This window comes from Hippopotamus amphibius, chromosome 2, assembly GCF_030028045.1.
Source record: "Hippopotamus amphibius kiboko isolate mHipAmp2 chromosome 2, mHipAmp2.hap2, whole genome shotgun sequence".
Lineage (NCBI taxonomy): Eukaryota > Metazoa > Chordata > Mammalia > Artiodactyla > Hippopotamidae > Hippopotamus > Hippopotamus amphibius.
Window position 1 is genome coordinate 164,840,644 of NC_080187.1, and position 21,648 is coordinate 164,862,291.

A 21,648-nucleotide genomic window follows, 5' to 3' on the forward strand; every position below is an offset into this window, starting at 1 on the left:
CCTCTTCCATGGCTTCAGCAGTTGCCAGGTCCCACTGACACAGTTCACGCCCTGTCCCTTCAGGCAGAGAGACAGTAAAAATTCCTACTGTCACTAGTCTCTGGGTACCTCACCCTCTCTTGTTAGTTTCCTTAACGCCGCCCACGCCTGGGTAACTAGTCCTTTCATTAAACTCACTCTGTTAATTCCTTTTAAGATATGTCATCTCTTTCCGGCCAGGACCGTGATTAATACAGCACCTTAGTATGAATAACTTACTAAAACTCTCCAGTCTTTCAAAAAACAAAAACATGCCTCACAGATTTTACGAGAGGCATAAACTCTTCACTTAATTTCAAGAGTTAAAGTTAAATTAAGATAGTTTCAGACAGTCATAAAGAGGATCGTTGTTGAAGCAAAGGAAGGAAGAAAAATATTTTTGGCAACATCTATTAGAATTTAAAGACTAGCATAGTGCATATGTTTTCAAAACTTTCAAGGAACTTATAATGTTCCTCAAAGAAATATTAATCCTCTTCCATTATGGAAGAGCAGTTAAATGTTCGATAATCCCTGAGAGTTCGTCACTATGCCTTAAAAGAAAGCAAAAAAACAAAATCTGTAGGTCAGCACTGGAATGTACCCAATTTAATACACAGCATCAACTAATTTACAAGTGAAACAAACAACAAGCAAAAACTCAGCAAACTGTATCACCCCCCCATCCCCCACCCCGCCTCAAAAAAAGTAAGAAAAATAACAAAACAAAACCAGCACCGATAACTCTGGCTTTTCCCCTTGGCAGGTTCAATAAGACAAGAGTAAATGCAAAGACTACAATTGGTTATTTCCCACCCTCTATCCTGTCTCCTTTCCCTCTAGCAATGACTACAACTACTAGGTACTTGCAGTATGTAATGACTCAGTAGTCCACGTAAGCTTAAATTTAAATCATTAGCCACTAATACTGCTGTCAACACATTTATCACTACTGTTGCTACACAACACTTTTAACACAAATAAGAGGATGATTTTTTTTCTTTAAAGTTTCTTCTTATAATGAGCTTGTCATCTATCCCATGGAACAAAATGGAACACATACAAAGAGTTGCTAATTAGCACTCAGAAAGATCTTTTTTGCTTGTACAGGTCTGCCTCCATGAATTTTGCAAAAGGATGTCTCTTTACAAGTATAAAACACTTAATTTCATTCTCAACATGGCTTGGAGAAATGCAAAGTTCATATAAAGGCTCTTTCTAATTCACAACGTTTCATCCCCTTGCCCCCCAAAAAAACTCTTTTAAAGTGTTCAAGTAGCTTCTAAAAAACACCATACATTTAGATGGAGCTTTTATGTTCCTTATCTCATTTGATCCTCATAAGTCTATGGGGTAGGCAGGTGCTCCACAGGTAAGGGTAAAGAGTCAGAGAGGTACTTAGCACCTTGCTAAATATCTCTGCAAGCAAATAAAAGAAATTATTATCTTACAATGGAGCAATGCCAGTGATTCTCACCAGTAATTTAATACACAGCCTGCACGTAACCAAATAAAACAAGTGCCCACATACGTACTATTATCCCAGACACCAAAAAAAGTTAGTAATAAAATATGTCAGCTAACCACAAGGATGTTATACACAGTACAAGAAAAAGGATAGCGTAAAGAAACCCCTAAAATGAAAATATTTTTCTCCCAAAGGAAGAGTGAAATAAAATGTATATATTTTTTAAATAAATGCTTTCTTTAACTTACAGAAAAAAGCTTCTAGGTAGAAGCCGTTGGGGTGGGAGAGATCACAGGCATGAGTTAGCAGGATGGTAAGAAACATAAAGGGGTAAACAGTGACAACTAGTCAACTAGCTCTGTCATTTATTCAACCAATATTAATTGCATTAGCCATTGCCCAAGGTACTCTAAGAAACACTATGATAAGTAGGAAAAAAATTATTGCGTTCAAGCAGCTTACTGCCTAGTTGGGAAGATAATACCAACACAGATAAAATACTCATTCATTGATCAACATTTCCTGAGTAGTTATAGGCAGGCATGACTTTGGCACTGTGAGAAACAAAGAGATGAATGAAGCAGAGCCTTAGCCCTCCAGGGCGTAACAGTCTGGTAGAGAAGATAACACAGTTATGCAAGTTTTGAATGGAGAACATAAGCAGTGCTACAGGGATGGTCCAAATAAAATGCTACGTGAAATCCAAAGAGGGAGAAATGGTTCCTAACTGGGGGTTTGGGGAAAATGGTAAGTAGTAGGCATTTAGAATAAAGGGTATGCAGGACTGGGGTACCCACCGATTAGGGAGGAAAAGCATTCTAAGTGAGGATCAAATGTATGTTAAGTTAGAGAGTCTAGAAAGTAAAGGAAGGAAAGAGGGGGCAGTGGGTATATAAGGTTTGGGGGGTGATCCCACATTATATGGAGTTTAGTGGGAAAGAAAGGGGAGTCAGATCACAGGGGCCTCAAATGGGAGTCTGAAAACCTTATGCGGTTTGCAGGATATGGGACATAAGAAAAAGTATCTTTTTTTTTTTTAACAGTTTATGTAACCAAGCAGTTGATATTTTATTACCCACAAGTTTTCACACATGTGTAAGATAAGTAAAACAAGATGCCTGAGATCACATGGCTAGAGATGAGAAGATTCAGGATTTGACTCCAGGTTTATTCTGCTCCAAAGTTCCTATTCTATCTTATGTATCTGGTTCAGACTTCATCTCTGAGCAGGTAAGGAAACCAGCATGTCTGTTTTTTATCCCCTGAGAAGGCTTTCAGAGGACCTGAGCATTATGAAGTGTACAGTGGCTCCTCCTTCCAACTCCATCTGAATCTGCCACGCATGTGCTGAAGTGCCTGTGGGGCAGTGATGTAAAGGAAGGGAACCTTCTCTCTGATCTGTAAACACCTCAGATGGGAAACTGCATCGCTGCAGATGTCAAGGTTACTTGCTGGTGATGGAGGGTTGCCTGCAGAGGTGGGGGGCAGCTGTGGCTCACCGAGGAGACAGGGGCACTGGCGGCAGGGGTTCTGGGAAGGGCTCACTAACGTGAGCCTTCCCAGAGTCCGTCCAAGAAAAAGTATCTTAAAAGAGTTCTAAAGTCAATGATAAGAGGAAAGGAAAATTAGGTTCATAATTAGAGAAAACATAATTCAGTTAGGCCGAGAAAGGCAGATGATTCTGACAGGCTGTTCCAGATTATATAAGTTGATAAAAGCCACGATTCAAGCCAGGCCAGTAACTCTTTGGTTGGTGCCCTTCCCTCTAAATCCTGGGAGCTAGGTCCATTTAGATATGTTAGTTGTAAAATGACATTGGCCTGAATAAAACAAACTACAGGAATTAACTTTAAGAAACACACACACGCACAGAGACACAATCACCATATGCACCCATCCCCCCAACTCCCTCTCACATCCTTTTTGGTAGGATACTTTCTTTGTTTACTATATTTTTCTAATTATAAAATTAAGACATGTTAACTGTAGAAAATCTTGTCTTCTCATTGCCATTGATTTTAACATTGACATAATAAGCCAGAGTATGAATGTATTAACACTGATAGCTGCAATTCTCTACTGACAGCCAGTGTGCCTGGAAACCAGCCAAATGCCCAAGACCAGTATGATCAGCCCAAAGACAACACTGGTTTTCCCAAGAATCATTTGGGGCTCTCCTCCTGAAGCCCGAAGGAGACTGCTTCTAGACTGCCTCCAGATTTTCCCCAGGATGTATAGAGGCCCAAAGCAATCCCTCAGGAGTCAAAAACTAACAAATGAGCAAAAACCTGGGATACAGGAGATACCAATCTAGACCACTGGTTGGATATTCACCACATACGGATGCGCAAGTTTAGGCATATTCATAGACAAATTTATTTTTATCAGAGATCACCTAGATTAGAATAATCACAGCCTAAACAGGTTGAATGGATCAGAGCTAAACTTAGAAAACCAATGAATCAAATATTGCTGTATTTTGTATTAATGCAGCTTGATGTAGAGGTTAAGAGCATGAGCTTTAAATTCAATCAGAATTGATATGAACCTCAGCTATGACCCACGTAACTGTGTGGCCTTGGGACAGTTACTTAACTCTTAAAGATTTAAGAAAATAGTGATAATATAACACCTGTGGTCATTAAATAAGAAAACTAATACATGAAATACAGTCATTAAATGGCAGTTTATTAATAACAGCCAATCATCATGGTATCAATTTATTCTCCTTAAAGAATGAGTGCTTTCTCAGCAAAGGAAACCATAAACAAAATGAACAGACAACCTAGGGATTGGGAGAAAATACTTGCAACTGATAAGACTGACAAGGGCTTAATTTCCAAAATATACAAACAGCTCATACAACTCAACAACAAAACAAACAACCCAATCAAAAAATGGGCAGAAAACCTAAATAGACATTTCTCCAAAGAAGACATACAGATGGCCAACAGGCACATGAAAAGATGCTCAATATCGCTAATTATTAGAGAAATGAAAATCAAAACTACAATGAGATACCACCTCACACTGGTCAAAATAGCCATCATTAAAAAGTCCACAAATAACAAGCGCTGGAGAGGCTATGGTGGGAATGTAAGTTAGTAAAGCTATTATCGAAAACAGTATGGAGGCTCCTCAAAAACTAAAAATAGGGACTTCCCTGGTGGTGCAGTGGTTAAGAATCTGCCTGCCAATGCAGGGGACACGGGTTTGATCCCTGCTCCGGGAAGATCCCACATGCTGCAGAACAACTAAGCCCGTGCACCACACTACTGAGCCTGTGCTCTAGAGCCCTTATGCCATAACTACTGAGCCTGCATGCTGCAACTACTGAAGCCCACCTGCCTAGAGCCTGTGCTCTGCAACAAGAGAAGCCACCACAATGAAAAGCCTGCACACCACAATGAAGAGTAACCCCTGCTCACCACAACTAGAGAAAGCCCACGCACAGCAAGAGAAGACCCAATGCAGCCAAATAAATAAACATCATTTTAAAAAATTATTAAAAAACAAAAACAAAACTAAAAATAGAGGGACTTCCCTAGCAATCCAGTGGTGAAGACTCCACACTTCCAATGCAGGGGTGCTGATTAGGGAACTAATAATCCCACATGCTACATGGCACAGCCAAAAATAAATAAATAAATAATAATAATAATAAAAATAAAGTTGCCATACAATCCAGCAACCCCACTCTTGGGCATATAGCCAGACAAAATTTATAATTCAAAAAGATATATGTACTTCTATGTTCACAACAGCACTATTTACAATAGCCGGGACATGGAAACAACCTAAACGTCCATCAACAGAGGAATGGATAAAGAAGAAGTGGTATATATATACAATGGAATATTACTCAGTCATCAAAAAGAATAAAATAATGCCATTTGCAGCTACATGGATGGACCTAGAGATTACCATATTAAATAAAGTAAGTCAGAAAGAGAAAGACAAGTACCATATGATATCACTTATATGTGGAATCTAAAATACAACATAAATGAACATAGTTACAAAACAAAACAAACTCACAGAGGTGTGGTTGCTAGAGGGGAAGGGATGGAGTGGGAGTTTGCGGTTAGCAGATGCGAACTACTAAATATAGAATGGATAAACAACAAGGTCCTACTGTATTGCATAGGGAACTATACTCAATATACTGTGATAAATCATAATGGAAAATATATGAAAAAGAATGTATGTATATATATAACTGAATCACTTTGCAGTACAGCAGAAATTAACACAATACTGTAAATCAACCATACTGCAACGTAAAAAAAAGAAAAAAGGAATGAGTTCTTTCTATCTACTTTTTAAATTATAAAAATATACATTTATTATAGAAAATTTAGAAAATACTGATAAACAATCATTTTACTGTCACAGTCCAGATATATAGCTCAGTTTATGTATTTTCAAAAGCATCTTCAGTACCTGGCCCTACTGTTTTTTTTTAATGGATCAGATTGGGAAGTGAAATATATGTTAAGTTTCCATAACAGCATTATAGAACACTAGAAGTTTCATTTTCAGATTTCTCTCCTGAGAAAAGACAAAGCAAACTAGCTGTGGTGCTACCTTAAATGTGCTACAACGCATCCTATCATGCATCTCCATGAAGTGTTTTACAATTCCCTTCAAACCCATGATCTCTTCTTCCTTTGGGGTTTATACCTCTCATAGAGCACTCCTCATACTCCACATTATAGCTATCCATGTTTCTTTTATTACCTGCCACTCTCTCTCCCTGCCCTTCCGCCTGCTCTATCTCCTAGGGCTGGGACTTTTTTTTTTTTTTGGGAAATATAGTTGATGTACAATATTATGTACGTTGCAGGTGTACAATATAGTGATTCACAGTAACATTTTAAATGTTATGCTCTATTTATAGGTATTATAAGATATCCTCGTAGCTTATTTTATGCATAATAGTTTATACCTCTTAATCCCCTATCCCTATATTGCCTCTCCCTCCTTCCCTCTCACTAGTAACCACCAGTTTGTTCTCTATATCTGTGAGTCTGTTTCTTTTTTGTTATATTCAGTAGTTTGTTGTATTTTTTCGATTCCACATAAAAGTGACATCATACAGTATTTGTTTTTCTCTGTTTGATTCATTTCACTTAGCATAAAACCCTCCAAGTCCATTCATGTTGTTGTAAATGGTAAATTTTAATTTTTCTTTTAAATTAGTATTCCATTGTGTGTGTGTGTGTGTACATCTTCTTTATCCATTCATCTGTTATTGGGCATTTAGGTTGCTTACATATCAGCAATTTAAATAATCCTGCTATGAACATTAGGGTGCATGTATCTTTTCGAATCAGTGTTTTTGTTTCTTTCAGATATATTTTCAGGAGTGGAATTGCTGGGTCATATGGTAGTTCTATTTTTAGCTTTTTGAGAAACCTCCATACTGTTTTTCCCAGAGGCTGCACCAATTTACATTCTTACCAACAGTGTATGAAGGTTTAAGGATGGGACTTTTAACCTTAAGACTGTGAATCTTCTGAAATCATACATAAAAATAGTGTTTCTGTAGGTACAAATACATTTTCCTGGACGGAATCCATTTATACATCAAATTCTCAAAAAATGTCCAAGAATCAAAAAAGGTATGGAACACTTGTCTAGGGTAAAGACTTGTGATTTGATGATCCTTGGATCCTCTGCAGTGCTTAGCACCTACCTTCATACAGATAATATTTGTTGATTTACGACCTTAACATCAACTATACTTCAATTTAAAAATAAAAAGGAAAAAAAAAGAGAAATGAGAACAAAAACTTGGAAAGAAGCAGCAGCAGCGGCAGCTAACCTACTATGGAGTATAGTGCAAACTTTAAGTTGATGAGTTTTTCCCAAAGGAAGATTCTAAGAATGACAACAAAATAAAGAAGTAAGCACTGGTTTCCTCATTAAAAAAACAATAAAATAAAATTTTACTAATAAATCATAAAGTCAATATTAGGTTTATGTTTAATGCAATCTTAAAAACATTTTCCTCACTCTTCATTCTCTCATCTTATGGTAAAAGATACTGTTTCTGAAAGGAGAATGGTGCTTACCAGGGGGTAGGGGGAGGAGGGAATTCAGAGTTATGGTTTAATGGGTAAAGAGTTTCAGTTTGGGAAGATGAGAAAGTTCTGGAGATGGACGGTGGTGATGGTTGCACAACAATGTGAATGTACATAATGCTACTGAACTGTCATGTATATTTTACCACAATTCTAAAAACACTGCTTTTTATTCTCATCTAACATTAATCACCTATTAGAGGGGAGACTCTTCATCAGAGGTAAGAAATAAAGAAATATACTGGTTAAATTTTAGGATATAAGAAAGAAATCCTCAAAGGAGAAGTAAATCTTAACCCCAATCTACACATTGTTGGTTTTAGAGTATAAGCACAGATTAAAACAGGATGATGTAATCATAAGTCATGTCAAAACAGAGGGTCTGTTACCTGAGTAAACAAGGGAAAATTGCTTAGGGACATCAATTTATCTGTGTGAAGTAAATTAAACTTTTTCAAGGTACCAATTCAAAGCTCAGGGAATAAATGATAACTTAGCCCAATTTTATCAGTATTATCCACATAAATAATATAAGAGTTTTGGAAACTTGCAACAGGCATTTCAAAGTTCCAGGAGTACAATTTTTAATAAACATTTAGTGAGCATTCTTAATATTTAAAAACATAAAAGTCCCAAAACTACCTAAAAAAAGAAAAAGCAGACTATATAGAACACTGACTACAAAAAGGATGAATTATTTTCCTACGTTACTTCACTTTATTCTCATCACATGCTTTATAATTTGCCTCAACAAAGAAAAAGCCTCACACTCCAGAAAGGTATAAATCTATCTAAAACAACAAAAATATTCATAATTATTAGTGACTTAATTTTATATAATGGTATTTCCAAACAATGTGTATATATTATCAAATACCTAATTTCTGAACCTTTTGATGATTGTCAGTGATATCTCTTGGTTATTTGTTACCAATAAGTAACCGATTTAAAAAGACATTTAAAAATTCCATTATTTCCCCAAAAGTCCTTATATACATATGAGACATTTACACTTTCTCCATTGGGAACTAGGAAAATCCTTAGAAACAGATTCAACATAAAAGCTAATACTAATATTTAAATTCCATAGCATAAAAAAGATATCCACTACCATATTGAAGTATTGTGCATTTGATGTAAACTAATGTTTACTGCTCTCAACTTTAATCTTAACCAATTAGCAGAATATAAAATTTTCCCATAGTTGTATTTATCAAAAAGCCAAATGTTCTCAATATTTATTCTTATTCAGTATTTACTCAATAAATATTACTGAGTGCCCGCCACATATCAGGCACTATGCTGTAAGTGCTGGACAGCAATGAACCAAACAGCTGTTTTACCTAAATAATACTTAAGCACTACCTCTTTTCTAGAACACAGATTTACATCACCACCTTTTCAAAGTGTCCTTATGTTTTTGTAAACATGTTCATTCTGGCAATAGTTTGAAAAATTTAGTTCATTAATATGATCTCTAAATTTATAAATAATAATGTTTTTTAAGACATAAAAATGTTTCCCTGTCATGAAGTTTGTTTTTCTGTATGGCAATGACAAAACACCAAAGGTAGCACAAATTAATTTAAAAAGTTACCTGAAATGGGAATATTCTGTGAGACTGACAACTGCACATCTCCAGTTCCTGGTGGCATGTCAACAACTAAATAGTCCAGTTGACCCCAATCTACCTAAAAACCAAGACGACACAAATAACATTACTGTATAAACACATGCAGTGATTAGCGATGTAAATAAAAATAAATGAATTAATAACAAATCTAAAATAATAGCTTTCACTTGAGCCATTACTAAGCGCCAGGGACTGTGCTGAGGGCTGGTAAATGGATGAATAAGAAACAATCTTTGCCTCTAGCAGTCCTTCTCTGACAGATACGGTTAAATCTTCAAATGAACCTGCAAAACACACGCATACCATAATGGTGAACCCACTGCACAGTGGATTTCCATTCAGGACCAATCACTTATTTTCACTGACAATAGCCCACATTTTGCCCAAGGAGGCCTTAGCTTCTTGTCCTCTGTGTTTTTTGGTACAGAATTTCCTATAGCAGATCCTAATATATTTTTTTACAGTTTATTATTTTTTTCTTCATAAAACACACGAATAATGAAAACCAAAACAATTTTAAAAATTTTAGAAATATAACTAGAGTTCCAAACTGTTAACATTTTGATTATTTCTTTTCAGGCACTTTTCTAAGTATCTATATCTAGAAAATTCAGCTATATAACCAAGTCCTTAATGCTCAGCCTCAGTTAGATAGGTCTCAAGGGTATCTCAGGCTCTTTTCTCCTCGAACGGTTCTTCCTTCTGAGTCCCCAGTTGCAGTGAAAGGCTCTAGGGGCCTCTCAGTTGCCTAAGGCAAAGGCTTGGGATCATACTTAACTCTTCCCTCACCATCTCCAGTCACTGGTTATGCCTTCCAAAAATCTCTCAAATGTATTCACTTCTATCTTTCTGCATGGCCAAGAACCAACAGCCATCTATCACCAGTTTCCCAACCAATCTCTCTGCTCTAGCATTGCCCACACGGTGTGTTCCTAACACCACTGAAAAATGGTCTGATAGTGCCACTTGTTAAAAATTCTTCTCCTGCTTTTAGGAAAAAGTCCTAGCTTAAGCGTCATAACCTCTGCCTGCTCTCCTTCACTTGCTAATTCCTCCTCATTCTTTAGATCCCAGCTTGAAATTTACTTCCCATAACTTCCATTAAAGATTAGATATGATGTCCCTACTATACAGGGACGATTCTTCTAATGGTTCATTCATTCATTCATTCATTTACCCAATAAATGATTATAGAGTACCTACTATATATTAGGCATTGAGCTAGGTATTGATAATTAAAAGGCATCATGGTCCCTAGCCTCACAGAATTTACTGGGTTGGCCAAAAAGTTCCTTCAGTTTTTAAGTAAAAATAAAAGACACATTTTTCATTTTCACCAAGAACTTTATTGAACAACGTATTCACCCTTTTGTTCCACTACCTTCTGCCATTTTTTATGCAACTTCATAATTTCATCTTCCCAAAACTTTTTATCTTTTTGAGCAAATAACTATTTCAGGTGCCTTTTACAGTCTTCTAGGGAATTGAAATTTTTTCCATTAAGAGAATTTTGTAAAGACTGAAATAAATGGAAATCCTAAGGTGCAATGTCTGGTGAATACAACAGATGAATCAAAACTTCCCAGCCAAGCTGTAACAGTTTTTGCTTAGTCATCAAAGAAACATGCAGTCTTGTGTTATCCTGATGGAAGATTATGCATTTTCTGTTGACTAATTCCGGATGCTTTTCTTCAAGTGCTGCTTTCAGTTGTTCTAATTGGGAGCAGTACTTGTTGGAGTTAATCGTTTGGTTTTCTGGAAGGAGCTCATAACAGAGGACTCCCTTCTCATCCCACCATATAAACAACATCACCTTCGCTGGATGAAGATGGCCTTTGGTGTGGTTGGTGGTGGCTCATTTTGCTTGCCCCATGATCTCTTCTGTTCCACATTATTGTACAGTATCCACTTTTCATCGCCTGTCACAATTTATTTTAAAAACAGAACATTTTCATTACATTTAAGTAGAGAATCACATGTGGAAATACGGTCAAGAAGGTTTTTTCCAATTTTGGCTTAACTTATGTGGAACCCAAATATCAAACATAACCAAGCTGGTGCAAAAGATTTTCAGTGCTTGATTTGGATATTTTAAGTACGTCAGCTATCTCCTGCGTGGTAGAATGTTGATTATTCTCAATTAATGTCTCGATTTGATCACTATCAGCTTCAACTGGTCTACCGGACCATGGAGCATCGTCCAGCAAGAAATCTCCAGCGTGAAATTTCGCAAACCATTTCTGACACATTCAGTCAGTCACAGCAACTTCGCCATACACTGCACAAATCTTTTCTTTCGCATTTCAGTTGCGTTTTCACCTTTCTTGAAATAATAAAGCATAGTATGCCAAAAATGTTGCTTTTTTTTCTGCCATCTTCAATGTTAACATGGCTACACAAAAATTCACCAATTTTTATGTTTTTTTTAAATGCATGCTGATATGACAGCTGTCACAATACAATCTAACAAAATTGTTTCGAATGGAGTTAAAGACAACTAAGAGCTACTAGAGCATCTTACAGAAAAACTGAACAAACCATTTGATCAACCCAATACAACACAGAGGGAGACAGATACTAAGCCCATGATGATATAACCTGTGCAAAGAGGTTAGTAATTGAAAGAAACTGAAAGATCAACATAGTTGAAGAACAGTGCAAGGGGAAAGATGGCGTTCATTTACTGCTGTTTCAATATCTGTCTTTTCATGAAACCGTAGATGACTTAGAATATCTATCACAGAATGGATACACAGGAAATGCTCAGTAGGTTTTCTTTCAAGGAATGAATGAATAAATAAACACATGCAAAGATTCAAAAATTTTTAAATGGAAATGGAAATCATACTGTGTATATAATCCCATATCTTGCTTCTTAAAACTTAATAATGTTTTTTCATATAATCACATATTTTTAAAATTAAAATTTAGATGATATTGGGTCAGATGGATTCATTCATGTATTAACACATTTATTCAACACGTATTTACCGAGAATTGTTGCCAGGCACTGTTCCAGGTAATGAAGATACAGCAGTGAAAAAAACAAAGTCCCAGCCACCAGGCAACTAATGTTTTAGTGAGGGAGACAGGCAGATAAACAGAAAGACAAACAAATCAAAGAGTAAAAAGGGCTACAAAGAAAACAAGTATCCCTCACTATACAAAATTACTTGGTTCCTGACTTGGATATACCCAGATCAAACAGCAAGAGACAGTTTTAAAATCTTCAATTCCTGAATTTCAGAGAGCAAGTAGTAAGAGTTCAGACAGCTAAGGATTATCAAAGAATTTCTTCGAATCTCTTCAATTTTCAAGATCAGATGGTGAGCAACACATGAAGAGGGAAAAGGAATAGAATGGTGGAAGGTGCTACTTTCAACAGGCTAGTCAGAGCCTGGCGTGAAGTGAGAAAAATAACTGATGCAATTCTTGGAAAGCATTCTGGGCAGAAGCAATAGCAAGTGCAAAGGCCCTGAGATGGAATATGCTTGGCATATTCAAGGAATAGCTAGGTAGGCAGTAAAGCCTTTCTAAAGCAGCACTCGCCCAACCATCAATCTCTCTCCTTCTCTAAATGTGTTTTTCTTCAAAACATTTATCAGTATCTGACATTATATACTGACATGTCTTTTAAGAACTCTATGCTATTTCTCAAACACAGGTACATGATACTGATTTAATGACACATTTTAAGAGAATGATGAAATGATGAACATAAAGTAGTTCATTTTCAATACAGGATTTCTTGGTTTGAAAAATAGTTACCCCTAAGTACCCATGGCCATCATCTATGAAACTATTTATGAAAAATATAAAGGACATTTTTCATTTTAAATCCTCTGTACTGAAACTCCTAGCACTGGCAGACTGACAAGTCTCATTGTTTCAGAGGACATGAAATGACTGGTGCCAACAATGTGTCATTGTTGTTGCTTGGCGTTTAATCACATTTATCACATTGGCTCCAGTTTCTTATTTCTTTAAAAGAACTGCTATTATGGATCCAAGGAACTAAAAATACTTCACTGTTAAGGCAATTAATTTCAAATGACTCAAACTGAATTCAAACATTCTGGGGGAAAAAAAACAAAAAACCCCAGCACCTTCATCACACATAGTAGGTACTGCACAAAGGCTTGCAGACTTGAACTGAACTAAAGCTAGTATCTGAGTTCCAGTTGTATAGCATTCACTGAAATATACTGGCTGCCAGGAAGTTTCAGTTCTCTTGTAAAAGAATCACCAAAGCATTTTTTCAGAATGGTTTGGAGATTCTCTAGATTCTACTCAGTGTTTGATTACTCATAAATTATTTATTACTAAATGCAGGGAAATAAGTACTAGCAAAACACCTAGGTATCTCATTTAGTAAAACCTAGCAGCAGATCCAGATTTTGTGTGGCATGAAGCATATACAATTGGGGTGGTCTTCTCTAAGAATAAGATTGCAAAGTTAGGAATGCAAAATCAGGTACAAAAGAAAATATTTATTTAGAATGTAAAAGAAATCATCATAAAATGCTAGTGCCTTAGAGATTGAAACTCCTTTTTCTGAGCTCTCTTGAACATCAGAAATGCTTACACAGAATGCTTCCTGATTGCAACCAGCTTCCTCTCTCCACAGAGAACACTCTACAACCCATGACAGTGTGAACCCTGAACTTACGCCTCATCAGCCTCAAGGTAACCCCAACTCTGGTAAAACCTTCTCAGCTCCCTTTAGGCTCCATACTCAAAGGATCCCAGCAGGACAGGCTGAATCAGTCTGGAAGTGGAGTTACCAAGGCAGTTCAGAGATGCCCTGTGGATAAAGAGGCAGTGCTGCAGCAGAGAATTCAGTAATGTAGCTAGGAAGTCAAATATGTGCATCACATCTGAAAGGGGACATAAACAGCATAATGGAAGAATGAAAAAAAAACAATCCAGTGGTCAGGGCAATTGAGAAGCATGGGATGAGGGGCAACAGTTCAGACCCGAGTCTGCCAACAGAGGCTTCGTGCAAGATGCCTCTTTTACACAGTAGTACATAACCGTTATTTCCCTCTAAAGTGTCAGAAATACAGAACTTTTGGAATCATATATAACGTAGTCACTGAGCTTTTGTCCAAAGCCATTCAAATAACATTAGAGCAGCTGTTTTCTCATTTGTCCTGTCAACATGCATTTGTGATTGCTCCCACGGCACAGCTTACGGTGTTGCTTTTTTATCGCTCTTTCTCTTTGTTTATTAAGACAACCAACACTTGAAGTTGATGCCATCAGAAATAATCACTAAATCTCTGTTAAATTATTTTTATTTCTTTTTTCTCAACCTTATGCAGGGAAAATATTCCAAACTAGCACTGACTGGGGTAACTTTAGGCTAATATGTCTTCTCCAAACAATACTTTGTACTTTATATTCAAACTAATGCCTGATAACCTGCGAGTAACTCAAAAATTCAAAGGCAATTCCCTCTTTTCTGCAGAATGACTGGGAGATAAAAGTGTGTCTTATATTTGGACAGATAAGGTTATAAAGACATCAGAACATCAGTTATGAAGAGTGTGGTGCTATGAATGGGTAAGGAAGATGGATGAACCCAGTGGCAGAGGAGGAACAGAGATGCAGATGTAGAGAACGGACTTGAGGACACGGAGTGTGTGGGGCAGGGCGGGGAGGGAAGCCAGGACATAGTGAGAGGGTAGCATTGACATATACACACTAATAAATGTAAAATAGATAGCTAGTGGGAAGCTGCTGCATAACACAGGGAGGTAACTCCATGCTTTGTGAAGACCTAAAGGCGTGGGATAGGGAGGGTGGGAGGGAGGCTCAAGAGGGAGGGGATATGGGGATATATGTATACATATGGCTGATTTACTTTGTTGTACAGCAGAAACTAACACAATACCGTAAAGCAATTATACTCAAATAAAGATAGAAAGAAAAAAAAAAAAGAAGACGGACCACTTTCTTCCATGGATACTTCTATTAAGAAGTTGATCAAAGCAGCAGCTATCATGCCTTGCTCCAGAGGATGCCGGGAACACAAGTGCAAAGTGGCTGAGCTGCAAATGTTGAAAAGAAGGGGCCCATAGATGCATTCCACTTTTGGCTTCTCAGCTGGCTGGAGCAGTGTACCACAGTCAGCACCCAGGGTAGCAGTTTGCATCACCAGCATTGCACAGGCCACGTTTAAGTACCACAGGGTCAACATATGCTTTTCCAAGGCAAAGGCAAGGTGTCCCAGCTGTCCTAGGTCTGCTAGCAAGGCCAATGTGCCCCAGGTGAAAACAAGGTCAGGGGGGTGGGCCCTGGGCCCCTATGGAATCAGGAAAATCACTGCTAAGAAAGAGAGGCAGAGCTATAATCTGCTGGAGCCCAAGCGGCGGCCAAGAAGAATTATACTCCTGAGGGCAAGAAGAAGGTGTAACTCAAAAATAAAAATAGAAATCACGAAGCAGGAGAAATGGGACAAAATCTAGATTGAATAATTTGAAAGTGGGCTGTGTCCCGGCAGCCCATTCATATAATGCTTAGAATATTTCATCAGTGACAGGGCAGATTCTTAATGGATGTTGGGCTGAGCCAGACATTGCCTCTTTCCTTCCTGTTTGCTCTTAATTAGTCACTGAGTAGTTGGTTTTCACTCTTATGCCTACTTGACTCATAATTAGTAGATCTCAAGGTAGTGTCCTGAGGTTTGACTCTGGCCATGTATCTGTTGCTACTTCTATCCTATGGTCCTGCTACCTGTCCCTGATTTCCTGATTCTCCATGCAGTGTTAGGAATGGTTCAACCCTAAGAGCAAATAGAACAGTACTTGCGCTCTGCTCAGAATCCCAGACATGAAACCATGCCACTACCGGCATTGGAGATGCAGCTAACCTTGTCTCAGACCCATGGACAAAATTGTCAGGCAAATTACCAAGCTCATGGGATTTTAAATTCAACTAACTTCCAAGGTTTGAATGGGTCTTCAAGCTATAACAATTCTAGGGTAATTACTTTTATACGTAATTATCTCCCCTGCTTCAGTGTAAGCTCCCTGACAGAAAAGCCCATTCTTTATACATCTCTGGACTCCCTTTCCATAGTCAATCCCCTCCATAATGAGCCAGTGTTCAGTGTTCAACCAATATCCATTCAGTGATTCTGAGTCAAGTTGCTCCTTACAATTTTCTTATACTACTAAAATTAAATTTTTTGCCATGTGAGGTACCTTTTATATAAAATATAAGCCTAAAGTAAAACACAAAATAGGATTAAGTCTGAATCATAGTTTTTGCTCTGCCCAGTGGCTTATTCATAAAATCATGTAACATTTTATTTTGGCTTCAAGAAGAAAATTGCTAGAAAGGTGAAATTATTTAAATATAAATACCACAATAAAAATCTGAATAACAAAAACTTTCTACTTGAGTTGATGGCCTACTGATTTGTGGAAATAAATGACACAACAAAATATAATGAACTTATCTTTGAGACTGTTTTGATAATAGCTAACCCAGTTATAAGATAAAAACACATTATTCGAGTTACCACCATGATTTAAAAGTTCTTCCCTAATATTTTCATTTTTTTCAGATGCAAGTTCTCTAATCCATTTTCAAATTTCTTCCTTTCCACAGGAAAGGGGGTTGGGGGGTGGAAAACTTCCTGAATAAATCCCTCCAAAGGCACGACCAACTCAATTGATAGCCGTAATGTTTTGAAAGAGAAAGAAAGAGAAACTTTACTCTCTATCTTTCCCTTTATCATCATCTCCCATTTCCTTAATTGTTCTAGCAGAGATATAGAGCAGACTGACCCTGACAACCTGGAGACAGCGTCAATTCAGAGGACTTCTAATGCAAAAGTTGATACATGGGTCAATCTTTGGTCACTCTGTACCTAGTTTCTGAAATAATATTTAAAAGATTATCCAATTCCCAGGCCAGCCCACAGACGCCCATGTAAATTCAGAGTACAACTGAAACAGTAAAACTTCACAATATAAAAATAATGATGTTACCACAAAAGTAACAATATTGCAGTTAATTATGAGAACATCTCTCTCAGTTCTCCAGAATGCTGCCTTAGGCCAGCTGCTTACAGATGTTTACAACCTAGGACGTAGACATTAGTGAAGGATAGGGCTGCTACCAAAAAGGCCTAAAATATTACAAACTTGCCTAAAAATCATGATATTTTTATTTTAAAAAATTACTAAAATAAATTAAAAAATAAAAACTCTCCCTATATACCTAAAGGCTGGAGCTTCAGAATTTTTTTCTTTAAGTCGGAGTAACAAATTACCATATTAACCTGATCTGGGACACTTTATAACATGTATTTAGATGTGTAGTACTCTCCTTAATTAGGAAAACTATAATACTCTTTTTAAAAAAAATCCTTGGAAAAAATATTGTACTTGGGAAGATTCAAGGTCCTGAACGAGCAGGATGGTAGCTGCCATGGAAGCTGCATGGAGCCCCAGAGAGAATCCTTAGTCATTGTCCAGTGGTTTTGATGGTTCTTAAAGATGTTACAGAACTTGAGGGACACTATACTCCAGGAAAGCAGTCTATGCAATGTAGTACTGCGTGCTACGGTTGATCTGAATAACTGTCCCAGTCGAGCTTACTTCTTTAGCTCTAGTTACCTGCCATCTGGAGTCCTACATTTGAGCCTTACGGTCCACCAGGTGGAACTGGGCTAGTGAGTAGGGAAGAGGTGGGGGGAAGAGTCTGCAGGTAACAAGTAAAGGAGAGCAAATGGAAAAGAACATTTATTGAAAGCCTATTATAAGGTAGATACATTTATGTAACATTGCTAAATGGGCATTATAATCTCTATTTTACAGAGATAAGAATATTGAGGATTAGACAAGTTAAGAAAGTTTCCCAAGGTCAGGATGATGATGAGTGACGGAGCCGGATATAAACCCTGGTCTGCGTGACTCACGGTCATGTTCCCAAGTCTCCCAGAGAACTGGGTGCAGCATCACTATTCTCCAAGCCCCTAAAGAGCTCTGCCAGCACAACCCCAAGAATAAATGAGCTTTACTACACTACTTTTTCAGAGTATAATAAAATAGATACACAAAGCAGACACTATAGACCCACAGAAAATTATTTACTTAGATAATATAACTAATAAATAGAAGAATCATTTGTTTCCTTTATTTTTTCCCCTTTCCTGGTTAATTATAATAATGTTTCTTCTATTTCTGAGTATTTTTTTATGGTATGTCATAGTATTCTTTCCTTACATGATCCTTTAAGAGCCTTTTATATATTAAAGCAAGGGTCTTGTAACCATGGAAATGTTGACTTTGTGCTGTTAAAGAATATTTTAGCTTTCAATAATCGACCACTAAACTCTGGTTTTGTTTTAAATCAATAACCACCACTCTACCAACCATCTACCCAAAAAATTATGTGGATTAATCGTTTGAAGCAAAGTAAATAACCTATAAAGACTAAGACAGAAAATAAAGATTTTTTTAAAATACCTATAATTTTTGAACATGGTATTTTTAAAACTGGCTCAGCAGGTTTTATTCTAAAAATTTAAAGATCTAACTCACATCAAATAGAAAACCAACTGTGAGAAACTGTAGCTCCATATGCAGTTATATTTTAAGTATGAGCTATTATAATGCAGCTTTCAGATTTCAAATTCTGATTCAGACATTAATTACTATGATTAAAAAAAAACAGCACTGGAAAGGAAGATTTTGGCAAACATCAAGATTATTTAAGTCTAACTGGGTACAGGTAAGAATCCAGACATCTACTCATCAAGCAGAAGAGTTCTAGTCTGGGAAATTGGCATACCTAAATTCCAATCATTTTTGCCACTAATTAGCTATATTACCATGGGTCAGCCAATTAACCTCTCTGGCCCTCAATTTTCTCATCTGTTAAAATAAAGTTTTATATTAGATGAACACTAAGGTTCCTTCCAACTACTTAAAAAAAGAAAATGTGACCATGACCTGTTTGTGTAAGTTGAAAAACATTTGTGAGAGATTTGCTTACAGAAAAAAATGAATAGAAAGTATTCTTATCCAAAAGTACCAAAATGACAAAACAAGCGGGTTTTGTTGTTGTTGTTCTTGTTGAAGGGAGCACTTTATATAAAAACAAGAAAGCTAAAACCAAACTGGTATATTTAACAAATTTATCTCATGGAACTATCACATTTCTTGTGGAAAATTTAGCTGAATTTTACAAAGAACTCAAATCTAAATTTGTTTTGAACTACAATCTACTCTACTATCCTAAAATACCTCATTCTGGCTCATCTAGGAATTAATGTGTTATATCTATATAAAATGTCATAATTTACAAAATACATGCATTCCTGAAAAGTTGCTGAGGGAACTACCACTGAGGTGAGGAGTGGGGAGGGGGTTCAGTCAAAAACCCTTCAAGGTCGAGAGCGCTGATCTCATTTTCCAACTAACACAAAACTTCTTTCTATAAACACTTATGACTGAGATAGACTCAGACAACAAAAGAAAGCCCGAATCATTCCAATGCTTATCACACATTCAAATACAAGTTGTGGAATAATTTACACAATAATAATAATATAAAATAAAAGGATGGAAGAAAATTGTCACTCAAGAATCTTTTCTATTTTTTTTCCTTTGCTATATACATGAGACTGGTTTACTTTTGACTTCCGTTATTACTTATACTACATAACTTAAGATATGTTTTGTTTTCTGATTTGTCTTTCATTGCTATGGGAACCGCTATTTACAAGGTCCCCTCCTTTTAAAAATAAGAATAAGCACCTACTAAATCATAAGGATTTAACTGAGACTATAGAAATATATTTGAGCTTTTAGAAAAATAAAAAGGATTATATTTGTAGCACATTTTTGTAAACTGATGTGTTTTCAATAATGAAGGAAAGAAATCAGCAGTTTCAGTTTCAGGCATAAGGGCTGTGTGAAAGTGTTGAAAAACAGGTTAGTCAGAAAGTTGGATATCAAGGTTTTATTATTGAGTCATTTTTTGAACTGACCAAGCTGCTTAACTTTTTTGTGCCTTTATTTCCTCATTGTACAATGGTTATAAACAGAGAATTTCAGAGCTAGAAGGGACTCTAGAGATTATCTTGTTCAATGTCCTTATTTTACAGATAAAGAAACTGAAACTCAGAAAGCAAACAATTTGCCTACAACTTATTCAGCAAAATAGGGATAATAAAAATACCTTTGTCTAATTACAGAGGCTTTTTTTCTAAAGAGGAATGAGATAACAGATTTTCTACAAAGTATTAAATAAATAGTATTATATTGAAAAAAGTTATTTTAAAGAGAAGCCTGTCATATTATTCGAGTTAAAATTTCTCTCAATAAACATATCATGTCTAATCTTCTAACCAAGTGCTAAGAAAATATTTGTCTATTTCTAAGGACACTGCGTTCCAAAATGATTTGAACAAGAAATTTAAAAATACCTTTTCCATATGTTTAGATGTCATAAGCTGAGTTAAATGGCTTTTTGTAAATTATTAAAGAGAAATTTCTCACCAGTAAAATTAAGCATGAAAACATTGGGTCAAAGTACAATTTAAAAATATGTAAATGACTAAAAATAAGGGCTAAGAAGTGAGCAGAAAAGAAGTCACATCTGTTGTTTGAATATATTAACTAAATTTCTACATTTTAGTGACCTGTATCTTGCTCCTGTTAAGTAGACCTGTCACCTACAAAGCTGAAGAAAAAATAATAAATTTACTGTCATAAGTGACTTTTCCTAGTGAAAACTAAAAAATGCAGCAGCTTTTAGCTATAACTATGTTTAACAAAGGATTCTGAAAAAGATTAAGGATGGAGAAAGAATAGAGATGAAGATGATACAGATATAGGTTAGAAGTAGGTTTGAGGATAGAGGGAGAAAAAAACTTACATAAAACAATCTAATTCCCATCTCATCAACTTCAGTATTTTCCAGCTTCCTAAACTACATAATTATTTCAGAAGTACCCAAAAGACATCTAAGGAACCTGAAATCACTAAATTGCAAAGAAATAGGAAAACTGGCTGAATTTTATGCATCTCATTAAAAAACCATTAAATGAGCAGATGTTCCTTCATTCTCATCTATGCACACTGGTCAGTATATCCGGGCTTGCTCACAATAATTTTGTACCCTGATGAGCAAGTGAATGTGGTAATGCATGTAAAAGTTGTTCTTTCCTAAACAGGTATCTGGTGTCTTCATTTTTATCTTAATATTGCAGATCATACATTAATATGCATGCCTAAAGCCAGAATATAAATAAGCGGGTACACAGACTCATCATTACGGAGTTTAACCCTAACTTAGAAATTAATACCAACAATAACAGCCAAGTGCTGTTCTAGACACTGGGAATAGAGCAATGAACAAGATACCTGAAGCTCCTGTCTACATGAAACAGGGATAGGAGGACAATAAACAAACCAATTAGT

At 36.4% G+C, this 21,648-nt stretch overlaps 1 protein-coding gene across 6 annotated transcripts in view; it reads right to left on the minus strand.

Annotated features, from left to right (window-relative positions):
* Positions 1-21,648, minus strand: part of NUBPL (NUBP iron-sulfur cluster assembly factor, mitochondrial) — a 218,560-nt gene that overhangs the window by 43,227 nt on the left and 153,685 nt on the right. For all 6 annotated transcript variants that reach the window (XR_009051433.1, XR_009051431.1, XR_009051432.1 and 3 more), the window contains one exon: positions 9,170-9,263. Coding sequence is in view for 3 of the 6 variants with exons in the window: in XM_057723127.1 (XP_057579110.1) it covers positions 9,170-9,263 (94 nt within the window). In the remaining 3 variants the exon portion in view is untranslated. The remainder of the gene's footprint in view (positions 1-9,169; positions 9,264-21,648) is intronic.